We start from the raw sequence: 21,694 nt of genomic DNA on the forward strand, positions 1-21,694 counted from the left end.
TTGCACTCCTGCGACAACAATGCACAAACTGAGTTTGAGAAACGTGCTTGAACAGCTTGCAGCTTGAACAGTTGACGAATTTGTGTGTTAGAAATAGTACCAGTTAAATCATACTGATACATTTTGTGTTGAATTAAAGTTTTATTTTTTATGTTTTATTTTTTATTTTCAAAATGAAAAATATATGGGACTATGTTATGAATACTTAGTGTATATGCATTTGGTTAGCCTGCCGTTTCGAGTATGTAAAGCAGTCTTTCTTTTCTGTACTGTACTGTTGAAAGTTAAGTGCCCTCCCATTGGACACACAAACACATGCACAACAATGACTTGATTTTATAATGAATTTTAAACCTGTTTAAACACTTGCGTTCTACCTGCTAATCTCCTGTTGACGTCAAAATGAAAAGAGCCATCTAGGCCAGCCGAGCTGTTAAGACTGAGCAATCGCAGAATGTCGATTCCGACAGTTTGGACAAAAGAAAGAGACCTACAAAAAGAAATCGGCGCCAAGCCTGAACTAAATCAGCAAACATCTCATCAGCCAGGATCTTCAATCTGGACAAGAACAAAGAAACTCCCCAGCAAATATTAATTCTGTTGGTTGTTGGAATACAAAGAGACATTAAATAGCTGTTTTCGAAAGGTTCTGCCAGGATGCAGATAAATTAAATACTGTCAATTCATGGTGTTATATGAGTATGGGAGGGGAAAGCAACACAAATTAAATGAAGAAGACAATTCATTAAACGCTAAATTTAAGCAAGTATCGATTATTGAATTTTAGCATCAAATAATACATACTAGCACAGGGGTGGCCAACCGGCGGCTCCCGAGCAGCATGCGGCTCTTTTGTGGTCAAACTGCGGCTCTTCGAACTTCCCATATATTTCATTACACAATTGTTTATTTATTTATTTATTTTTATATGTGTATTATTTTTTACAATAAGTCTCAGAGGTTTTACCTGTCCATGTAGCAGCATTGCATAACTCATCTAAGGAGACGCCATGAAGGAAAGCCCACGAAGTTGCTTGGCCTCTGGTAGAATGGGGCGTAATGTCCCCCAGTAACGGGGAGTCCGTCTGTTTATATGCCAAGCGTATCGCGTCTGTCACCCAGTGCGCTAGACGTTACTTCGATAGGGCCTGACCTCTAGAGCGGGACCTGTGGCAGACAAACAGCTGGTTGGACTGTCTCCAGGACGCCATCCTATCCAAATAATAGCACAGAGCCCGAACTGGGCATAGAGTGTGTGGTGTATGGTCCTCCTTTGACTCGTGTGGGGGAGGTCTGAGAGTTTCCAAAACCACTGATTGGTTAATATGGAATGAGGATACCAACTTTGGCAAAAAGGATGGATTTGTTCTTACTGCTACCCTCGAGTCACTTACAGTGAAAACCATACATGTGCCATTGATGGACAGCGCATGAAGCTCACTTACTCGTCTGGCAGACGTAATGGCTATTAAAAATGCCACTTTCAATTTAACAGGACGCAGTTGTGCTGACGCCATGGGTTGAAATGGGGGACCCATAAGGGCCCACAGTACCAGTTTTAGATCCAAGTTGGGGACCATACTTTTCATGGGAGGACGAAGCCTCCGAGCCCCTTTAAGCAATTTCATTGCCAAGAAACTTGCCCCAGGGGACACCGAGTCAATTTTGTCACACTGATATTGCTTCCAGGTATACTTTCAAAGTGGACGCTGATTTTCCTGCGTCAAACAAGTGTTGTAAGAAGGTTAATATCATCTCAATCGGGCCTTGGTGATTTATGTAGGCTACAACTGTGGTTTTGTCCGTCCAGACCAGAACATGTTTGTGCACTAATTGCTGGCAAAAATAGGATAACGCCAGGCTCACTGCTTGCAGCTCTTGCACATTTATGTGTGCTTGCTGCCAATGTCCCTTTCACTGACTTTTTATTCCTCTCCCATTCCAGACTGCACCTTAGCCAAGGCTGGAGGCGTCTGTAGTGATCACTTCCCTTCTGTGAGGGGATTCGAGGGGAGATCAGAAGCACAGATTGCCGGGATGGAGCCCCCACTCCAGTGTCTTCCGGCATTGTCTGGACACTCGCACCAGATCTTGGACCGGGTGCACCTTGAGCGTATTCACCCAGGCTTGAAGCGGGCGAATTCTCAGCAGCCCTAGTGGAAGGATTCTCGAGGCGGCTGCCATCAGCCAACAACCTTTGATATATTCTGACCTGCAGGAGAGCGTCCTCTCTGAATAGGGAGAGCGCGGTCTCCAACGACCGAATCCTGTCATCCGACAGTGAGGCAAGCATGCAGAGATGAAGACGAACACACGCATCCACTGAAACGTGTGTTGTCAACCATCCACTTCTTTTCACACTGCAGGCCCGCCATAGAGCTACCTAAAAGCTACAGCGTTGGAGGACCATGCAGCTCTGGGCTATTTGGAGAAGGGGCCCCGCAGGTGCCCGGCCAGTCTACAGGGGTCACTGTGCGCTGCCCCCGGGAATTCCCTTCCATGGCCAGCAGTGGAATAGCCTGGACCCGAACCGGTGACCTTCGGGCTATAGGATGCATCCTACTCTCAACGTAGAATACCTTTACTGGATGTGCCACTTGGGAGCCCCATGTATTGCAATTTATTGACATGATTATTAATTCCAGTCCCTTCCACTGCCAGTTAAATTTTTGTGATCATAATCAGCTTAATGTAAGAAACCAAAACCACAAACAAAGCGATTTTCAGACAGATCTATGCCCCTGGCTGTCATCAACTAAAAAAAAAAAAATAAACAAAAAAACTATTTGAAATCCTCTTGACCTTGAAAAGGGTGAAATTTGGGAAAAGAAAGCAGCTGATTTTGGGTGCCTTTACACATATTGAGAAGGCAGAACCACATCTAAAATTGTTTGTGCGGTCAACAAAATCAATCAATGTGAGGTGCTTGTGGACAATCCAAAAACACAATGTGGGTTGAAATGTGCCTCAGCACTCAGGACTTTATTAAATAATAAACCAAAAACTGAAAACAAAAGGGACAGTGCCCAAAATAAAGAAAAACAAAATACAAATACCCCCAAGACCAGAGAACTGGTAAGACTCTCACAGGTAGCAATTTTATTCCTTAACTTAACTCATCACTTGCAGCTCTAAGCACTAAGCTTGCAGCTCGCCTTTACACACCTCCCTGTGCTGTACAGCTGCACCTTTTATAAATGACAGAGGGCTTAACTAAGTATCAGTAATTAGTTAATAATTAATGGGGCTGACAGCCAATTCAAACCCTTCTGCTGAACAACCCTACTGTGTCACAGTGCTCAGGATGATAATCCAGTTTTTATCTGGCTTGTAAAAAGGAGAAATGAAGAGATGCCAATATCTGGTCCAATTCTGAGTGATAAAGCCTAACAGTTAAACACTGTGCTGGACGGCGATCCTTAGTTCAAGGCTTAAACTGGCTAGCAAAGCGCTTTAAGCACCATCACGGAATACAGCTACTTGTTGTGTATTATAAACTGCATTGTAATGTATTCTTAATCTCGTTTACATTCTCTTTTAATGTAAAGCATTTCCCCATGTTTAAAGCAGTTTGCACTTTATTTTTGTCCAGTAACCTATTTGTGCATGGGTAAATGTAATTTTCTATAGAGTTGTTCTGTAATCATATTAGCTCTTTAACAAGCCAGTGGTATTCTCTGAACTGTTTCCTTATTTTTGTGGTGTATCCGTACTCTCTTTCTTTGTGTTTTATTTATTTTATTTTGTCTCCACGACATCACTTTTTTTTTTGTATGCGTGTCGTTCGCTTCGCTCCCGGTGTGCATACTTTTATTTTGTGAAAACGCAGATTTCTTTTTTTAGATTTGTACAGGTATGCATATTGCATGCTGTACGCTAAAATGGTATACCATTTGTGCCTTGTTGAAGTACTTTGTCAGATAATTCAAATTATTTATTTTTGGGCTTATTTTATTTTTTTAAGCCAACTTGTGTGATTTAATTGAATAAATCTCTTAATGTATTGATTTATTTGTGTGCACAAATTTCTTATCAATTTTCAATTATGTATTTTATATATTTGAATTAAAAAAAAAAAAAAAAGGTTTCCTTTTATTGGTTGTGTGTATTTACTGCATTGCTTTTGAATGACAGAAAATATGTATTAGCAATTTTAACTTGCCATATGTGAAAAGACATGGTGCATATGACCTTACTTCTGTATTGATGCCGCCGTTCTATTGTATTTTCTTGTCTATAACAATGTACCACTTTACCATTAAAACAAAAATGTATAAAAGCTTAGAGTACAAAATATAGCCGTAGGAGACTCCTCATGTTTTTAGCACACTAGTTCCTTTTAAATTGGAAAGCAGTACGTTGTTGTACTGTAGACAGACAATAACAGTGGAATGTCTCATTTTGGAAATTGTTATGCATAATCTGCATGTCTCTGGTTATAGATTTTGAGAGGAAAGCATTTTACCAAAAAGTACAAGAGTGGCAACAGCAAGATTTAAACCTGTCTCTGTTTCGTACCTTATGCAAAAGAATATACACCAATTTCATCCATGCACATTTTATATATTAGTGCTAAATGGCACATCAATCCTTAGAAGATTTTTGGAAATCCATTTAGGCTATAAAGCTTGCTGAAAAAACACCTGTCTGCCACCAAGAGCTTTGGTATGTAACCGGTGACCCAAGGGTATTCATAAATCTCTTGTACTAAACGGATCCAATCCTGGACCCAGGCTCCAATCTTGCTCCTATGACATTTCCAGTACAGTACAATGCCTTTTGATGATCCGGCTTCAGTGAGCCCGGATCGAATTCAGTTTTTTGAACTTGTTAATACAACTGGCTCCGTAGCTCAGAAAAGGAACTGATCTGATAACACCGTGTAACAATTTTTTTTTTTTTTTTTCCTGGGTAGTAAGTGTTATTTCCTAATTGCTTATGCCTCAAAAATATAGAAAATGGCTATTATTCCCCACAAACTTTGCTTTTGTGACCAGGACAGTGATATTTCAAAATATCACTATTTCCAATGTGAAAACGGGCAAATGTGTGTCTTTTCGTTCACATAAAGTCAGAAAAAAACAACATATGAATCCAAATTAACATGTATTTATACTAAAGTAATACAAAAATGACTACAAAAGATTTAGAAGTGAGTAGTTTTTCGAGATTTACGATTATACTGTAAATACAGTATATTTGTTTTTTCGTGTTTGTGGATCAGATGCACAAGACTGTTGGGGCTATGTTGCCATGGTTGCCACCATGCTGGCCATTCAAGCCTCAGTGACTAACCCCACACGATCAGGATGCCTGGGATCCCAAATAACCAGTTTTTTTTTTTTTTTTTTGTTGCTTTTGGTCCCTTTTGTATATGAGGCTGTAATTCCTTTTTTTTATTATCCAATTTGTTCCATGTTCCCTACATGGTGAAGTTTCATTGTACGCTGTCACATCTGAGCTGGCCATGCTAAAATATTTTTTACAAAGAAGAAATGTTATTTTTTTCTTCTAAAAACATCTCTTTTTTGTGTTTTTTTTTAAATCTGTATTGAACAGGGTGAGTTTCACACAATTTAACTTTTTTTATGAAAGCGTAGTGTGTACACATTCATTTAATGTATGACATGTACCTGTAACCTTTTATAGTTAGAGTTATAGCCACAAATCTAACAGTAAAAAAACAGGCAAAAATAGCTTAGACCTTAAAGGGTTTTAAGGCAAATTGCGCCTGGGATTTACAGGGGTTGGTTTAATAATTAGAAATGCCTGACATAGGATTTCACTGATTTGATTTTCTGAAAGCTGTTAATTGTTCTGGAGGGACACATGAGGATTACAGTGTATCCCATTGTGAATGTGGTGGTGGAAATTGACAAAGTAGCCCATGAATTCATCACTATTGATTATTTTTTATTTTTTTTTGGTATCAGTAAAGTGAATAGAGAAGACTATAGTCCGTGGCTCCCCTGGTAGAAATCATACACAGGATCCTGTAAGTTCCTGTAAGATCCTGTAGCATCCATATAGGATCCTGATCAATGTCCTGTACAGGAACAGGTTCCTGATCAATGTCCTGTACAGGAACAGGTTCCTGATCAATGTCCTGTACAGGAACAGGGTCCTGGTCAATATCCTGTACAGAAACAGGATCCTGGTCAATATCCTTGTACCCATCCCCTGATCAGTGCCTTTCAGCAACTTTGTCCCATAGTTTTTTTGAAAGCGCCTTGGTGCTCATGGTTTAGTCTTTACTTTGAAATGCACTACCCAGCAGAAGGAACCTACAGGAACTGCTGAATTTATTCTGAAATCATGTGAATCACTACAATTTAACACAGGTGGAGGCCACTTAACTTGCTGTGTGATTTTGAAGGCGATTGGTTACACCTGAGCTAATTTAGGATTGCTATTACAAGGGGGGTGGACACTTATCCAACCAAGCTATTTCAGTTTCTATTTTTAATTAATTTTCTACAAATTTGTTGTGTAGAAAGTTGTGGGGTAGGGTGTGTAAAACAAAACTATTTTAATGCATTTTAATTCTAGGCTATAAGGCAACAAAAGGTGAAAAATTTGAAAGGGGGTGTAGACTTTCTATAGGCACTGTGTGTGTAATATATATAAATTTCAAGCGGGGTCCTGATATTTCCTAAAGTAATGAGATTAAATCATATTTCTCACAGGCTGTTGACTAGGATCCTGTTCCTGTACAGGATTTTGACCAAGACCCTGTTCCTGTACAAGATCCTATGGGGAAGCTACAGAATCTTACAGGATCCTGTGCAAAATCTCACAAGATATTGTAGGGTCCTGTGTAGGATTTTACATGATCACATAGCGTCCTTTAGGATCATGTGTGGGATCTTATAATATCTTGTAGGATCTTGCGTAGGATCTTGCAGGATCTTTTCGTGTCCTACAGGACCCTATGTAGGATCTTGCAGAATCTTGTACACTATTCTATTGTAGGATCATATGGGATCTGTCAGGATCTTATACAGGATCCTGTTGAAGATTTCTACCAGGGCCTACACATGAGAAAAAGTATGTTTTGTTTTATTTTCAGGGATTTTGTTTGTTTGCTGTAAATAGTATTGTTGTAAATAATCATTAGAAAGACAAAAAGACTAAAAGTCCACACTACCTGGACAACGAATTGTGAAAGCCAAAATCTTCTGAATACTGTGTATTTAACTGGGATTGAAGCTGAAACCGTCAAGAGCTGTGAGTATGACCGAGGCTGGGTTTGTTTTATTCTATAAGGAGTAAGGATTCATTTAGGATTTAGATCCTATGTAAAACTATAGAAGCGATATGTATAAGTGGGGCCTCCATTGTTAATATTGTGGCACACGCTTGCTTCCCAGCACCTTTTGTTTGCAGTTGATTGATTTTGCTCTTCTGTTCATTTTATGCTACCATTGCTGGTAGATTTTGTTTACCTGAATCAGTGTCCGTCCAGTTATATATAAAAATCAAAACATGTGCCACTGTACATACATTGCCATAGATCCCCCAACATGTAATTAGATCAGCCAGTTTAACTCATAGGGCCTGATTCATGTATTGGTGGTAAAACTTGAGTTTTCTCACTCCTCCAATCTTTACTTCTTGCTTCTACTGTAATTCACAGGCATCTTAATGGTGGTTTTTCTTAGTTTTTGATCAACTCTCATGAATAATTAATTTGTATACTTACCTCCCTTTTGCCCATAATAGTGGGACATAGGGTTTTCAATTAGTTTTGAAGTATGTGGTGGTACTTACAAGGTAGTAGGGGGCACCAATGTCATCTAGGCGCATAGAGTCAAGGAGAGAGAGTGTGGGAGGGCAGTGTCCTTTTGAATAAAGGGATAAAAATGGTTTCTGGCACATTTGTGCTTGGTTTAAGCATGTGCTGGTAGTAGTGGTCTGCTTGTAGTGTCTGACAAAATACTTGATTAGTGCAATGAAGGAGCTTTTTCAGCACTGCTCACAGTGACAAGAGGAGCATCAAGGCCCCTGCAATACAAGACTGACTGAAAAAATAGCTAGTATTTCCTAATTGCTGAAATAGACTGATGCAGAATATTGACTTTCACTCAACTTAAATATACCTCTACTTCTTTAAATAACACAAATTATACAGTGCAGTGTGCAAAACCTTGGGAAACCCCACTAAAAATGACATTTGGAAGCTATAAACAAACTGGAATATAAGCAAAGTCTGCATGAAGTCTACAGGAAGTTGAGTGTACATATAGCTGAACTATGTAAGAATGTAGTAAATATCTATACATAATCCACAATAGTTTAAATATTGTCTTTTCAAATATTATCCCTTCTGTCATGTATTATCTTATGATTATTATTTATTTATTTTGCTTCAATCTCAAGTAATTCAAGATATTTAAATTCATAGATGATGGATTTATACAGCACACTGGGAATTAAGGTTTAGGCTATTTGAATAGGAACAAAATGTTCTACTTTATAGAGAGCAAGTAGCTGAAGCTGCTTCTGAACAAAATAAATATATACTGCACTGGTAACAGTAAAAAAAAAAAAATAGTTTAAGAAAAATCACACTGGTTTTAATAAAGCAAATGATTCAGATAAAAATTGAGAAACGAGTCCGACCTTACCAAATACCGCAGTACCCCCTGCTGTCAAAGGTATCTAGTCTTTAGTAATAAGAAATAAAAAGCAATATTTATAACAATTTGTGAATTTAACAAAGACAATAGACTCAAAAAATAGTATTCAATTTATCCATCTTTCGCTGTGGACCCGGTGTAACAAACCTACAGATGTGGCAATGTTGGACACCAGTGTGGAATATGCAGAGTTAAACAGATTCCCGCATCAAGCCAGTATTACAAACACAATAAACACAAAAAAAAAAAAAAAAAAAAAAAAAACCTTTAAAATTTGTTTTGGTAATTGTTGTAAAATACTAGATTATGATATTAATGAAAAGTATGGACATTTTTAACACAAACTGCGGTAAGGACGTAGCCCATCATATTCTGATATTCATATGAATGGGGAGTAGTTAAAATTATATTTTTGATATAAATGCGTTATATATTAATGAGAGATCAACAGTACACAATTCATAAAATCATTTAAAATTGGCGTGCGTGCGTTGTGTAGGGATTAATTTAGGGGATTTTGATCCCACAACAGTTTATTTTAGTGTGTCAGAGTAGGTTCCGGAGCGGGACCTCCCTTTTAGTGGGAGCAGTGCTAAGCCAGTGTTTGGCAAACTTTTGTTTTTAGCTGTTTTCTCACTGTATTTTGTTTTGGAGTTATTATTTTGATTACACTCTGTTTGTGTATGTCTTCCTGCACTAGGGCTATCATTGCTGGTACCCTAGTGGCATCCACCTGTCTCTGCAATTGTGCTTATTTGAATAAAACCTGGACGCCTGAGTGGCGTTGTCAGCTGCATCCCTCTGTCTCTCATCATTCAGCGGACACCCACAACAAAAGTAGCAGGTACCAAGACCCCCTGTTACAGCAATACATTCTGAGTATTTTTTGTAGTGTAATTATTGACACTAATGTGTGAAACCTGAATTTTAATGATCTGTAGCTCCAACATGCAAGAAAAAAAAAAAAAAAAACTGCATATTTTAAAAGCATATTTCATTTTCAGTAAAGTAACACATTGAAAATGTATATAACAAAGGAATTTCTTAATTTAAGGCCCTGTCCACACTGCATAACTGATCTTGAGAACCGTACTCGAAACCAATCTAATGAATCCAGCTCAAAGTATCCACACTAAAGTACCATTTCATGTTTAGTCGAGCTTAATGCATTCACACTCTTAGAATAGTTTGGTTACAGTTCCTAGCAGCGCAATGAACAGTGGAAATTAATTCAATAGTATCCCACCATGCACTGTATTTGGTTTTAAAATAATGTGTTATGCCCCTTTGGCAGTGTGTCTGCCCCAGTGCTTATTTATGTTAATATGTTGTGTGTTAATGTTTGTGTATAGTCATTGGTACACGAGATATAAATGGGTCTGTGTAACACGAGTGATTTAAAATATATATTTGTATTTAGGCACGAGGATTGCACAGCACTTCATGTGCTGGTAAAATGTAATAATATGTGAGCATGGGAAATTGCACAAAATTAATTCATGTGCAGTTGTACCGAGACTCCAATTGAATGATTGATTAGCAATCGAGTCTGGGTACAACTGCATAAAAGCAGCATGTTTTCACTCACTCAGGGTTGTGTGTTCTGGAAGTGGAGAATGGGTGAGAGAGAGGAGAGGTAATTTAAAATTAAATAACAATTGCTGTTATTTAGTCATGCTGGAGTGCCAGCACGGTACTTGCTTGTTTAACATTCATCCACTTGTTTTGTCTGTTAGTATGTTTTTGTTTGCCTATTTACTTTGCCCACAAGTGGCGTGTCCTGTTTTGGTGCGCCGTTTTGGATCAATCTTTTGTTTTGCAATAAACTGGCACAAGCAAGTGCATTTACCATATCACTCGCAGTGCTGTGTGTTTTCTTCTGGTCTGACCACCACTGAAGCCAGCCTGTCACAGCCCCATATTAATAGAGATCCATATTGATAAAAATAAATAACATAAGTATTTTTTAAAAAGTAAATGCAAACACACACACAAGTAGGCCTTCAAGTTTTCAGGTTTTAATCAGGTGATATTCCTTTAAACAAATTGAGCTAATTCTATTTTCATAATTAAACTCAGAAAAAAGCTGTTGATTACAAAACAATTTTTGTTTTTACCTTCATATCTTGCCTGACTACCCCGAGGTGGTCTCGAATCCAGTTCTTGAGTATTAAATGCTGCATATTTAGCACTTTTAAAGGCATAGTGTGGACAGGGCCTAAGGTACATGTCACAAATACCTGTTTCTTTTCATGACGTGCACTGTTTTTGTCAATATTTGTGAATATACTTAAAGTAAAAGTAATGCACTTTTTTGCATGTGTTTGTGACATACCAAATATTAACAAACATTAACCTCAATAAAATAGCTTTTTACAATAGATAAACTTAAACAAATGTTACAGTGCCTATTGGTACCAAGTATTGGAGTCTGACCCAGATTTATTTTGAGTCTGGTGCACTGTCTCCCAATCTCTCGCTGCTTCATCCTCCTCAGATCCCCCTCTCCCATTCACCTTCTGCCATTAGCTGTCAAGGGGTCAGCTGATATCCCAGCATGCATTTCTTCTTAAAGGAGTAAGCCTCTATACCTGACAACCCAGACAACATCTCATAACAAAAAGAATGTGCTTTTTATTTTATTTTCTGGTACAATAATACTTGTATATAATACAGTAATACAAATGTAGTATTTTAAAATAAAAGTAACCGGAAAACTCTGGTGGGAACCTTATACATTGCCATATGTAATACCTCTACTACAGCTGGTTGTAGGCACGTCAAGCTTGTGTTAAACTAAAGATGGCTCAACAAGGAAGGTTATTTTAACATTCATGTTCTAATCAAGTTTGTCACGTAAGTTACTTACAGCATGTTTTTTTTTTTTCTTTCTAGTTGTATTTCTGTTACTTCCAAGTAACGTGAAATGGATTACTACAGTGTGATGATTCCGTGACTAGTCATTTTGTTTAGATATATTGTTGAGGCACATATATATGTCTGAGATATCAGGATTGAACAGTCCCTGATTTAGTTAGTTGTTATAGTTTGAAACTACAATGTTTTTTTTTTTTTTTTTTTTTTTTTTTTTTCCAGTCGTACTACCTGTATATTAAAACAGAGAGTTGGAGAAAGCCGCAGCAAGACAAAATTCCCCAGACGGGGCACTAAAACAATCAAAATGTCTTAAACTACCCCACTATTACTCTGTCTCTGTAGTCTAAATCTTAAAAAGAATCATGATTATATACATTTTTATATTTTTAATAAATTAAAATGCTTCCGGACCAAAACAAACTGCATGGAGAGGGCATTAAAAAAAAAAAAAACTCTTAAGTACTATCGATAAATACCAACTTCATATTTTCAGCTCAATGGAAACTCCTTGTGAACCTTTACTTTGATTGAAGAGGCTGCCTAATTGGTTTTATGTGACTTTTTGGTTTCTGGATGATAAAGACCTAATGCTTTTACTGGCTTCTTACTTAGAGCACAACTGTATCTTGTGATTCAGGTCAAATTTATGGGTATTGCACAAGAAAAACTGCTTTGTGATGATAATTTTACAAAGATTCCACCACAATATCATGGCCTCCATATCTAACACCATTTGAAGTAGTGACTTCATATCTCCATGGTTATTTAAGAACTGCGTGCAAAATGTATGCGTTACTTTGGCATTGACCTCTGACCAGATGTGGAAAAAGTATATTCATACGTGTTACTTGAGTAAAAGTACTGTTACTTGAAAAAAAAAATTAATTAAGTAAAAGTCAAAGTATCCTTCTAGAAAACAACTTCAGTAAAAGTAAGTATTATATCTTAAAAGTACTCAAGAGTAAAGTACTGCAGACCTACGGTATGCATTCGTTTCTAATATTATTGACCCTTTCCTGCTTGATGGAAGGACATCTCCTTTCTTATTGTACACACACTCTGAACAAAGTGTGTCAATGTCTTCTTCCTAGCTGTCCTTCCTGTATCTATTTAAATTTAGAATAGCAAATAGTTTTTTTTTGTTTTTTTTTTAAAACTCAATCGAAAATAGTGTTAATCAGCAGCTATAGTAACCACTCTATGGTTTTATTCACAAGTTATAAAACAAATGGATGCAGACTGACATTCAATAACTTTATTTCAACGGATCACCAGCAAAACACACATGGTACCTGTTCTTTGACAGCACTTAGAATAAACTTTATGAACACAAAAGCATGATTACCAATGTCACATAAAAGCATAAAAACAACAAAAAGTTTCCTAAAAGTAAATACTGGTATTTAGCTGGCTGTACAAATATGCACTCAAATCCTATTTTTTAATTAATTAATTAATTAATTTTTAGCAATAACAAACACTTCACAAAACACGGTACCAACAGCTGCATGTAAATAGAATATTTTAATTAAATACTGTGTGTATTAAATTGTTATTTATGCCGCAGTGGAAGTTGCCTACAGGGTCCACCGCATGGATTAAACCAGAGACTGAACAGACCGCAGATGTTTTTTGAGAAAACCACATTACTCATGGAATACTGAGGTAAACGCTTAGCAACAAAAGCTAGTTATTCATTAAATCAGTTATTCATCAAACTATTAGAAAAACATAATTTTTTAATTTTGTTTAATGTATCCATATTCTAATACCATTTGAGCCCTCAGGAGCCTTCTCGCCATCGGCCCGGACATGTAACTGCACGAAGCAGGCATTACCACACGATTAAGCGCGCCCATTTAGACTCAAATGCTTAATTTAAATCTCAAATTAGGAATTAAAATTTTAGTCACAACCTTTATCCATAAATAAAACACAATTCATGAAACAATTTTAGGCTCTAATGTTAAAAATGTGAAATCCTGTTTTGAAACTGCTTGTAGATTCCTGTTATGCTTCTAAACTACTAATGCATCCTCCACAGCTAAACGCTGTGTTTGTTGATTGGTTATTTTAAAAATCAAAACGGCCTCTGGTTAGGCATCAACAGACTTGTTTATTTATTTATTATTTATTGTATGATGACGTAGCTGTGTTTTTAGTTTTGCTATTGTTTTGTAGCGTGGATTGGAAGCCCCATCCACATTAAAAACCTGTGCAGAAGGTGGCCATCTCCCAAAGTAAATGATTAATTTGTTGCTAATCGGGAGATGGTCACCTGTATAAATACTTGCAGCTCTGTGCACTCCGGGGTGGGGTGTTCGAGAGGCGGAACAAGCGGAGAGAGAAGAGAAAATGAAACTAAAAACGCTTAAAGGATCCGTGAAGGCTATTGCCCAGCCGGACTTTAACAGTTATTATTGTGTGCGTGATTTGTTTTTGTTTGTCTCTTATTTTTGTGTTTCTTTTGTTTAAATATTTTATTTATTTTTGTTGTATTTAAAATAAAAATGGCGCAAGCCGCGCCTATGAACTGCAGTACTTGCCTGTCTGTGTTTGTTCCACCTTCTGGCCTGACGTCACTGCAACGCCATTTCCTGCCACACGTGGTGGCAGTGGTGGGATCACCAGCGCCTCCTGGACTCAAGCCAGAAGGGTACTGCAGTTTCAGTTTTCTTTTTATTATTATTATTTTTTTTGGGAGAAAAGATTGGAGGAAGAGGAAGAAGGATGGGAGGAAAAAGGAGGCGCTGGAGGAAGGAGCAGCAACAGCCACAGCAGGTCTGCCTGACATGCTTGAGGGGGGAGGAGTGGTGCTTTGAGGTGGGCAAGTCAGGCCACGTGTCGCCCGACGGTTACCACTCGCCACCTCAGGAAGAAGAGGTGGAGCCACAGCCACAAGAGGAGGTTAGCTGGGATGCCCTCCTCTACAGCATGGGAGTGTGGTATTGCTGCTGCATCTATGGGGAGTGGGGACATTTCCCAGCTATCTGCCCCCTCACGCAAAAGAAATGTCCTGCACCTGAGTGAGAGGAGCCTGAACGTCCTGTGCCTGAGTGGGAGGAGCCCAAACGTCCTGTGCCCAAGAGGGGGGAGTCGGTGCGTCCACCTCCACCGCCATGGGAGGACTGCTTGTCTCTTCCACCTCCACCAGCAGAAGGAGAGTACCTGCTGGTGGCAGCTCCACCACCGTGGGAGGACTATGTACCGCTCCCACCTCCACCATCAGAGGGAGCATGCCTGCTGGTTTCCCCACTGCCGCCAGAAGGGGAGGAGCCCCTGCCGCCTTCGCCGCCAGAAGGGGAGGAGCCCCTGCCGCCTTCGCCGCCAGAAGGGGAGGAGCCCCTGCTGCCTTCGCCAGATGCAGAGCAGCAGGAGCTGCCTCTGTCTCCACCAGCAGGACAGAGCAGCAGGAGCTGCCTCTGTCTCCACCAGCAGGAGCAGAGCAGCAGGAGCTGCCTCTGTCTCCACCACCTTCACCACCTGGAGAAGAGCAGCAGGAGCTGCCTTTGTCTCCACCACCACCAGGAGCAGAGCTGCAGGAGCTGCCTCTGTCTCCAACCCAGCTAGAGGGAGAGAGGCAGGAGCTGCTTCTACCTTCAGCATTGGAGGGACCAAGGCAGGATGCTGCCGGACCTCAGCAGCCGCTGCATAGGTTGCTGAGGGGATCACGGGGGAGAAACGCCTGTCTGCAGTGGCAGCGAAGAGGGCCAACCCCCGCACCACAACTAGGCCTGGCTATCCTCCTGCCGTCGTCTCCCGAGGGTCCGCTGCTGCCCTGCCTCGCACCACCCAGGGATGCCTGCTTCGCCTCGCCCAGGGATGCCTGCCTCGCACCGTCCAAGGATGCCTGCCTTGCACCAGCCAAGGATGCTACATCTGCATCGCCTGGGGCAGCCTGTTGCTCCGCATCGCCTGGGGCAGCCTGTTGCTCCGCATCGCCTGGGGCAACCTGTTGCTTTGCATTGTTTGTATTTAAAACAAAAATACTGTGTGTGTTTGTTCCGCCTTCTGGCCTGAAGTCATCTCAACACCATTTCCTGCTACGCAGCTCTACATTTTTTAAAAGTGAAATTAAAGGATACAAATTTGAAAACAACATTTTTTACCATCCTATTTAACCAATTAATACATAACTTCATAAGTCGAAACCAGTCCATCGTTCTTGACAAACGTATTTGTCAATCCTGCCTGTCATCTCCACTTGTTTCCTGCAGGTGGCCATTCCGTTCGCTCACTCTGATCACATGAAAAATGCTCAGCCGTTAAGTTGATTCTTTTACTGAGCCGCTCTGAGCCGATCACTTACTTAACTCACCCACTATGTCATCATCAGACACTGCGCATGCGGCTGTGCTTTACCCAGTCAGAATTCTAGCCATCACAAGTGTCAGTGTACTGAAAGAACGAGTAACGAGATGCTCTGGGAAATGTAGTGGAGTAAAAAGTACAATATTTTCTAAACAAACATAAAAATAAAAATAAAAAAGTACTTAAAGTACAGATCCCAAAAACAAATATTTAAGTAGTGTATCAAAGTATTTCTACTTCATTACTTTCCACTTCTGCCTCTGACTAGTATGGCTACCATATTGAGGGCATATGACTTTGTTTGTAGAATATAGAGACAGTACATTCTGAGTTATTGTCTTAATATTTGTTGCACAGCTGGGTTTTTTTTTTTTTTTTATGATTGTTCTATTAAGTTGTTGCTGCTGTTTTCTGGTATAACTTCATTGTTATACTGGCATATTGTTTTAACCTCTGGTTATGATTGCATAACTTCCATTTTTCTACTATTTTTCCAATCTGAATAAAAACTTTATTTTATTTTTATATTTTAAAGCTTTACATGTCATACATGATGGCAACAGATCACCTCATTTTTGGGAAAGGCCAGGTGGATCGTTCATTGGTCATGCAATATTGACACGTCATGCAATAACAGAAGGCTACACAAAAATTAATTTTCTAAATGCTAGTGGATCATCTTAACGTGAAAAAGTGATGTTGATTTGGAGGTTTATATCTATGGCAAATCACTGCTGTGTTGTAAAAAGTCCTGACAGCTAGGAAGTGATTATGTATGTATTTTACCTTTTCTAACCTTTTTCTTTTTCTTCCTGCAGGTACTTGCATCACACCGAGCTTATCTGTTGACAGCCCGAATCCCCACCAAGGTACAATAAAGGCTCAGCTTTCCAGTCAGAAAAATACACAAAAAGTGCAGTGCTCTTCACTCAGTATGCTTACTGTATATCAAAAAGCTTGAAACATCAGGATATCGGTTTTATATATATTTTTTATTTTATCATCTTTTAATACTTGCAAATTGAGGACACTTAAGCTTCATCAAACCTTCTAGAGCAGATTTGTCAGCTTCACCCATCTTGTCCCTGTTGACTAAAATAGAAAATGTTATGATTTCTTATGTCAAATCAACAACAGACTGGGCAGGTTAACTGACGCACTTGATGACATTTTCAGTTCTCAATTATCAGTTAAATCGGTCCTGATAATCACAATTATCTTAGTATTGGTATGTCCAGTTTTTGCACATTGGCTTTTTAAAACAAGGCCATACCAATGTCCTCTCCCATAATAGAGGCAAGACTAAATTAAATTTCCTTCGCCCAGTTCAATTACGCTGTTCCTTTTTATGGCTCTAAAGCCTGTATATATGTATGTAACTGCAGTGCTGTCTTTCTGTGCCATTTGTCACTCAAATGAAAGTTTGAAACACATTGAGAAACAACTGGAGCTTACTGATGCTCCAGTGCCACCTTTCTTGTGCATTGGAAAGGAAACGTGCTGACATTAGAGGATCCTTTTTTTTGCAACCAAAAGTAAAATATCTTAAACTGTGAGAAATTGCATTGCTGGTGGTCACAGTTCTTTTTCAGGAAGACATGTGTATATATAAGCTATATCAAAGTGTATTATTATTTTAATCAAAACGCATACACTGCCTCTAATCTAACCTCTCATTTACACCGGTGCATGATGATGTAATTTATGGGTGAATCACTGTTGCCATGATAACGATCTGTTGACTGACAGGTTTGAAAGTTGTACTGTCAGATCCCTTTGGCTGTGTGAATGGGGGGGTATATTAAATACTTTTTAAAACGTCTCTGCCACAGCTCAGTAGTGGGATTTGTGTGTGAAAGGAGTATATATATATATATATATATATATATATATATATATATATATATATATATATATATATATATATATATATAGTAAAAGATCCTTGCAACTCTCTCCGTTCGTTGCACCTTTTAAATAGACCCTGGACTCAAAGTGGTGTTTTCTTAGCGCTTGCACGCACTTTTAATAAACACCGAAATGAAAACAAAACAAACACCTAGCTCCCTCTTGGAGCTCTGACTAAACATAGACTGGTTCCTCACTAAACCACAGGACGGCTAAGCCGTTTACCTGTCACACAAAAACTCAAACTCACGTTCCACACAATACCTTCCTTTGATACGACTGCTCTCACACACACACAGTCAGGCTCTTTTCTCAGCAGCCTCTAGCAGACTGGCTGCCTCTCTTAAATACCCTGCACCTGGCTCCAATTTACAATTAGCACCAGGTACAGGGGATTAACTAAACAATAAAAACAATTAACACAATTCAAAACCCTTAGCTCATTCACCCACTGTGCATTTTCACATGTTTAGCAGGGAGGAATTTTAACCCCCTTCCTGCTATCTTACATATCCTCCCCCCCAAGTGTGCAACACTGACCGGCCATACCAAGGCCACCCCCTCCCCTAAAACACAACCATCCACACTCAAGTCCTGAAATGTCAATTTCCGCCCTCTTCCACGGGCGGACTTGAGGGTGGGTCGAACCTTCCGGCACATCTGGGAAGGGACCACGAACCGGCAACAAGGGACCCCGTCGGTATGACAGGGCCGACCAAAGCGACGACCGGGGAACAGGAGGATGCAGCAGTGGACAGAGGTTTTCCACTGGGGTCCGACGCTGCGATGTCCGATCACCCAGGGGGAATGAAGCAGCGAACAGGGGGAGCACTAGCGATGTCTGGCAGCAGCCCAGCGATGTCTAGGTGTTCGGGGAGAGTGGAGAAGGGAACCAGGAGAAAAGCTGTGGCCAGTGCTGTAGACTCCTGGGCTCCAGGTTCAACGCAGGGAGATTTAGGAATACCGGCAGGGTGTCCAGGAGCACGGGGCAAGGGACCACACCTGTGGGCCCTCTCTGGGCTCTGGGAGCGGCGGCTCCTCCTCTCTGGGCTCTGGGAGCGACGGCTCCTCCTCTCTGGGCTCCTCCTCTCTGGGCTCTGGGAGCGATGGCTCCTCCTCTATCTTGCTTCTCTCTCTCTGGTTGCTTATCCTTTTTATCCATTAATCTTTTTGTTTTCTCTCTGGGCTCTGGGAGCGGCAGCTCCATCTCTCTGAGCTCTGGAAGTGGCAGCTCCTCCTCTCTAGGCTCTGGAAGCGGCAGCTCCTCCTCTCGAGGCTCTGGAAGCAACAGCAGGGCTTTTCTTGCTGCTCCCATTTTTGGAGCAGTAGCTCCAGCTCCGTCGGCTCCTTCTCTCTGGGCTCTGGGAGCTCTGGCTCTGGCAGTCCAAATTCCTGCCTCCACTCTCTATTCTGCTCTTCTTGAGCAGCGATCGACTCTTTTAGTCTTCTGTTATGTTCTTTTTGAGCAGCGATTAATTTCCACAAACTCTCCATTTTATTGGGTCATAGGGGTGCCCACAGACGCTGCCACCATATGTAAACGATCCTTGCAACTCTCTTCGTTCGTTGCCCCTTTAAAATAGACCCAGGACTCAAAATGGAGTTTTCTTAGTGCTTGCGCGCACTTTTAATAAACACCGAAATGAAAACAAAACAAACACCTAGCTCCCTCTTGGAGCTCTGAATAAACATAGACTGGTTCCTCACTAAACCACAGGACGGCTAAGCCGTTTACCTGTCACACAAAAACTCAAACTCACGTTCCACACAATACCTTTCTTTGATACGACTGCTCTCACACACACACAGTCGGGCTCTTTTCTCAGCAGCCTCTAGCAGGCTGGCTGCCTCTCTTAAATACCCTGCACCTGGCTCCAATTTACAATTAGCACCAGGTGCAGGGGATTAACTAAACAATAAAAACAATTAACACAATTCAAAACCCTTAGCCCATTCACCCACTGTGCATTTTCACATGTTTAGCAGGGAGGAATTTTAACTCAAAAAGTATTCAGCCCCCACACATTAATATTTGGTAGAGCCACCTTTCGCTGCAATAACAGCTTTAAGTCTTTTGGGGTAAGTATGTACCAGCTTTGCACACAGTGTTGGCGTGATTTTGGCCCATTCTTCTTGGCAGATTTGCTCCAGGTTGGTTGGATGACGCTTGTGGACTGCAATTTTCAAATAGTGCCACAGATTCTCAATGGGATTGAGATCAGGACTTTGACTGGGCCACTGTAGGACATCCACCTTTTTGTTCTTGAGCCACTCCAATGTTGCTTTGGCCTTGTGCTTGGGATCGTTGTCCTGCTGGAAAGTGAATTTCCTCCCAAGCCTCAGTTTTTTAGCGGACTGAAGCAGATTCTCTTGCAGTATTTTCCTGTATTTTGCTCCATCCATTCTTCCTTCAATTGTAACAAGATGCCCAGTCCCTGTTGATGAGATGCATCCCCACAGCATGATGCTGCCACCACCATACTTCACTGTAGGGATGGTGTGTCTTGAGGCAAGGGCAGTGTTAGGTTTGCGCCACACATAGCGCTTTGAGTTTTGCCCAAAAAGCTCTATCTTGGTCTCATATGACCACAAAACCTTTTCCCACATCGCAGCTGGGTCACTCTCATGCTTTCTGGCAAACTCCAGATGTGCTTTCAGATGGTACTTTTTGAGTAATGGCTTCTTTCTTGCCACCCTCCCATACAGGCCAGTGTTATGCAGAGCTCTTGATATGGTTGACTGGTGCACCATTACTCCACTCCCAGCCATTGAACTCTGTAGCTCCTTCAAAGTAATTGTTGGCCTCTCTGTGGCTTCTCTCACAAGTCTCCTTCTTGCTTGAGCGCTGAGTTTTGTGGGACAGCCTTTTTTTGGCAGTGCCTGGGTGGTGTGATGAAGCTTCCATTTCCTGATTATTGATCCAACTGTGCTTACTGGGATTCCAAAATACTTGGATATTGTTTTGTACCCTTTCCCTAATCTATGCATTTGTATTACTTTATCTCTAACTTCTGTAGAATGCTCTTTGGTCTTCATTTTCCTTCAGATTCACAGCCTTACCAATGATCCTTCATCAGTGGGGTTTTTATCTAGAAAATGTGACAGCAACTTTAATGGTTCACAGGTGGAGGCCAATGGTAAGGTAATTGTGTCCTCGTTAGGGCAATTTCTTTTATCGGTGCAAACTGGGAGCTTCCACAGCACAGGGGTCTGAAGGCTCGCTCGGGTTCTTTTCCCTTCTTTAAACACACAGGATTGGAAGGAACAGCGCTGGCACGCACTTTTAATTACAGAAAATAAACAAAAACAAACACCTAGCTCTTACTAGAGCACTAACTGAACATGAACAGGAACCTAAACTATACAACAGGACAGCTAAGCTGTTTACCTGTTGCACCAGCTAACAAAACACAAAAAAGCCTTTCACACAGTACCTTTTTTTCATATCAGCTGAAAGCACCATCATCTGGGCCCTCCACACAGCAGCAGCCCTGATCACAGTGGCTGCTTTCTTTAAATACCCTGCACCTGGCTCTGATTTACAATGATAGCCAGGCGCAGGGGATAATTAACAATAAAACAATTAACAAAAGTCTAATTAAATTAAACCAATGTGCATTTGCACATGTTCTTAGGCAGGGAGGAATCTAACCCTATATCTATCTATCTATCTATCTATCTATCTATATCTATCTATCTATCTATATATATATATATATATATATATATATATATATATATATATATATATATATATATATATATTATATATATATATATATATATATATATATATATATATATGAATTGTGGAATTGGAGGCCTTCCATCCATCTCCTTTCTAGTCTGACAGGGAGAGAACGTTCCATATGCTCTGTCCATTTGGGGCAATGGTGTATTATTGTTTGGTGGCAATCTAAACAAATGTTTATTTGCTTTGGGGCTAAGTTCCACGGACA

The 21,694-nt window shown here is 40.2% G+C and overlaps 1 protein-coding gene across 3 annotated transcripts in view; it reads left to right on the forward strand.

The window, feature by feature from the left end:
* LOC121314619 (F-actin-uncapping protein LRRC16A-like) overlaps window positions 1-21,694 on the forward strand; it is a 255,535-nt gene that overhangs the window by 57,881 nt on the left and 175,960 nt on the right. For all 3 annotated transcript variants that reach the window (XM_041248065.1, XM_041248066.1, XM_041248067.1), the window contains exon 3: window positions 16,646-16,696. In XM_041248065.1, coding sequence (XP_041103999.1) covers window positions 16,646-16,696 — 51 coding nt within the window. The remainder of the gene's footprint in view (window positions 1-16,645; window positions 16,697-21,694) is intronic.

This window comes from Polyodon spathula, chromosome 4 (genome assembly GCF_017654505.1).
Source record: "Polyodon spathula isolate WHYD16114869_AA chromosome 4, ASM1765450v1, whole genome shotgun sequence".
NCBI classification, from domain to species: Eukaryota; Metazoa; Chordata; class Actinopteri; order Acipenseriformes; family Polyodontidae; genus Polyodon; species Polyodon spathula.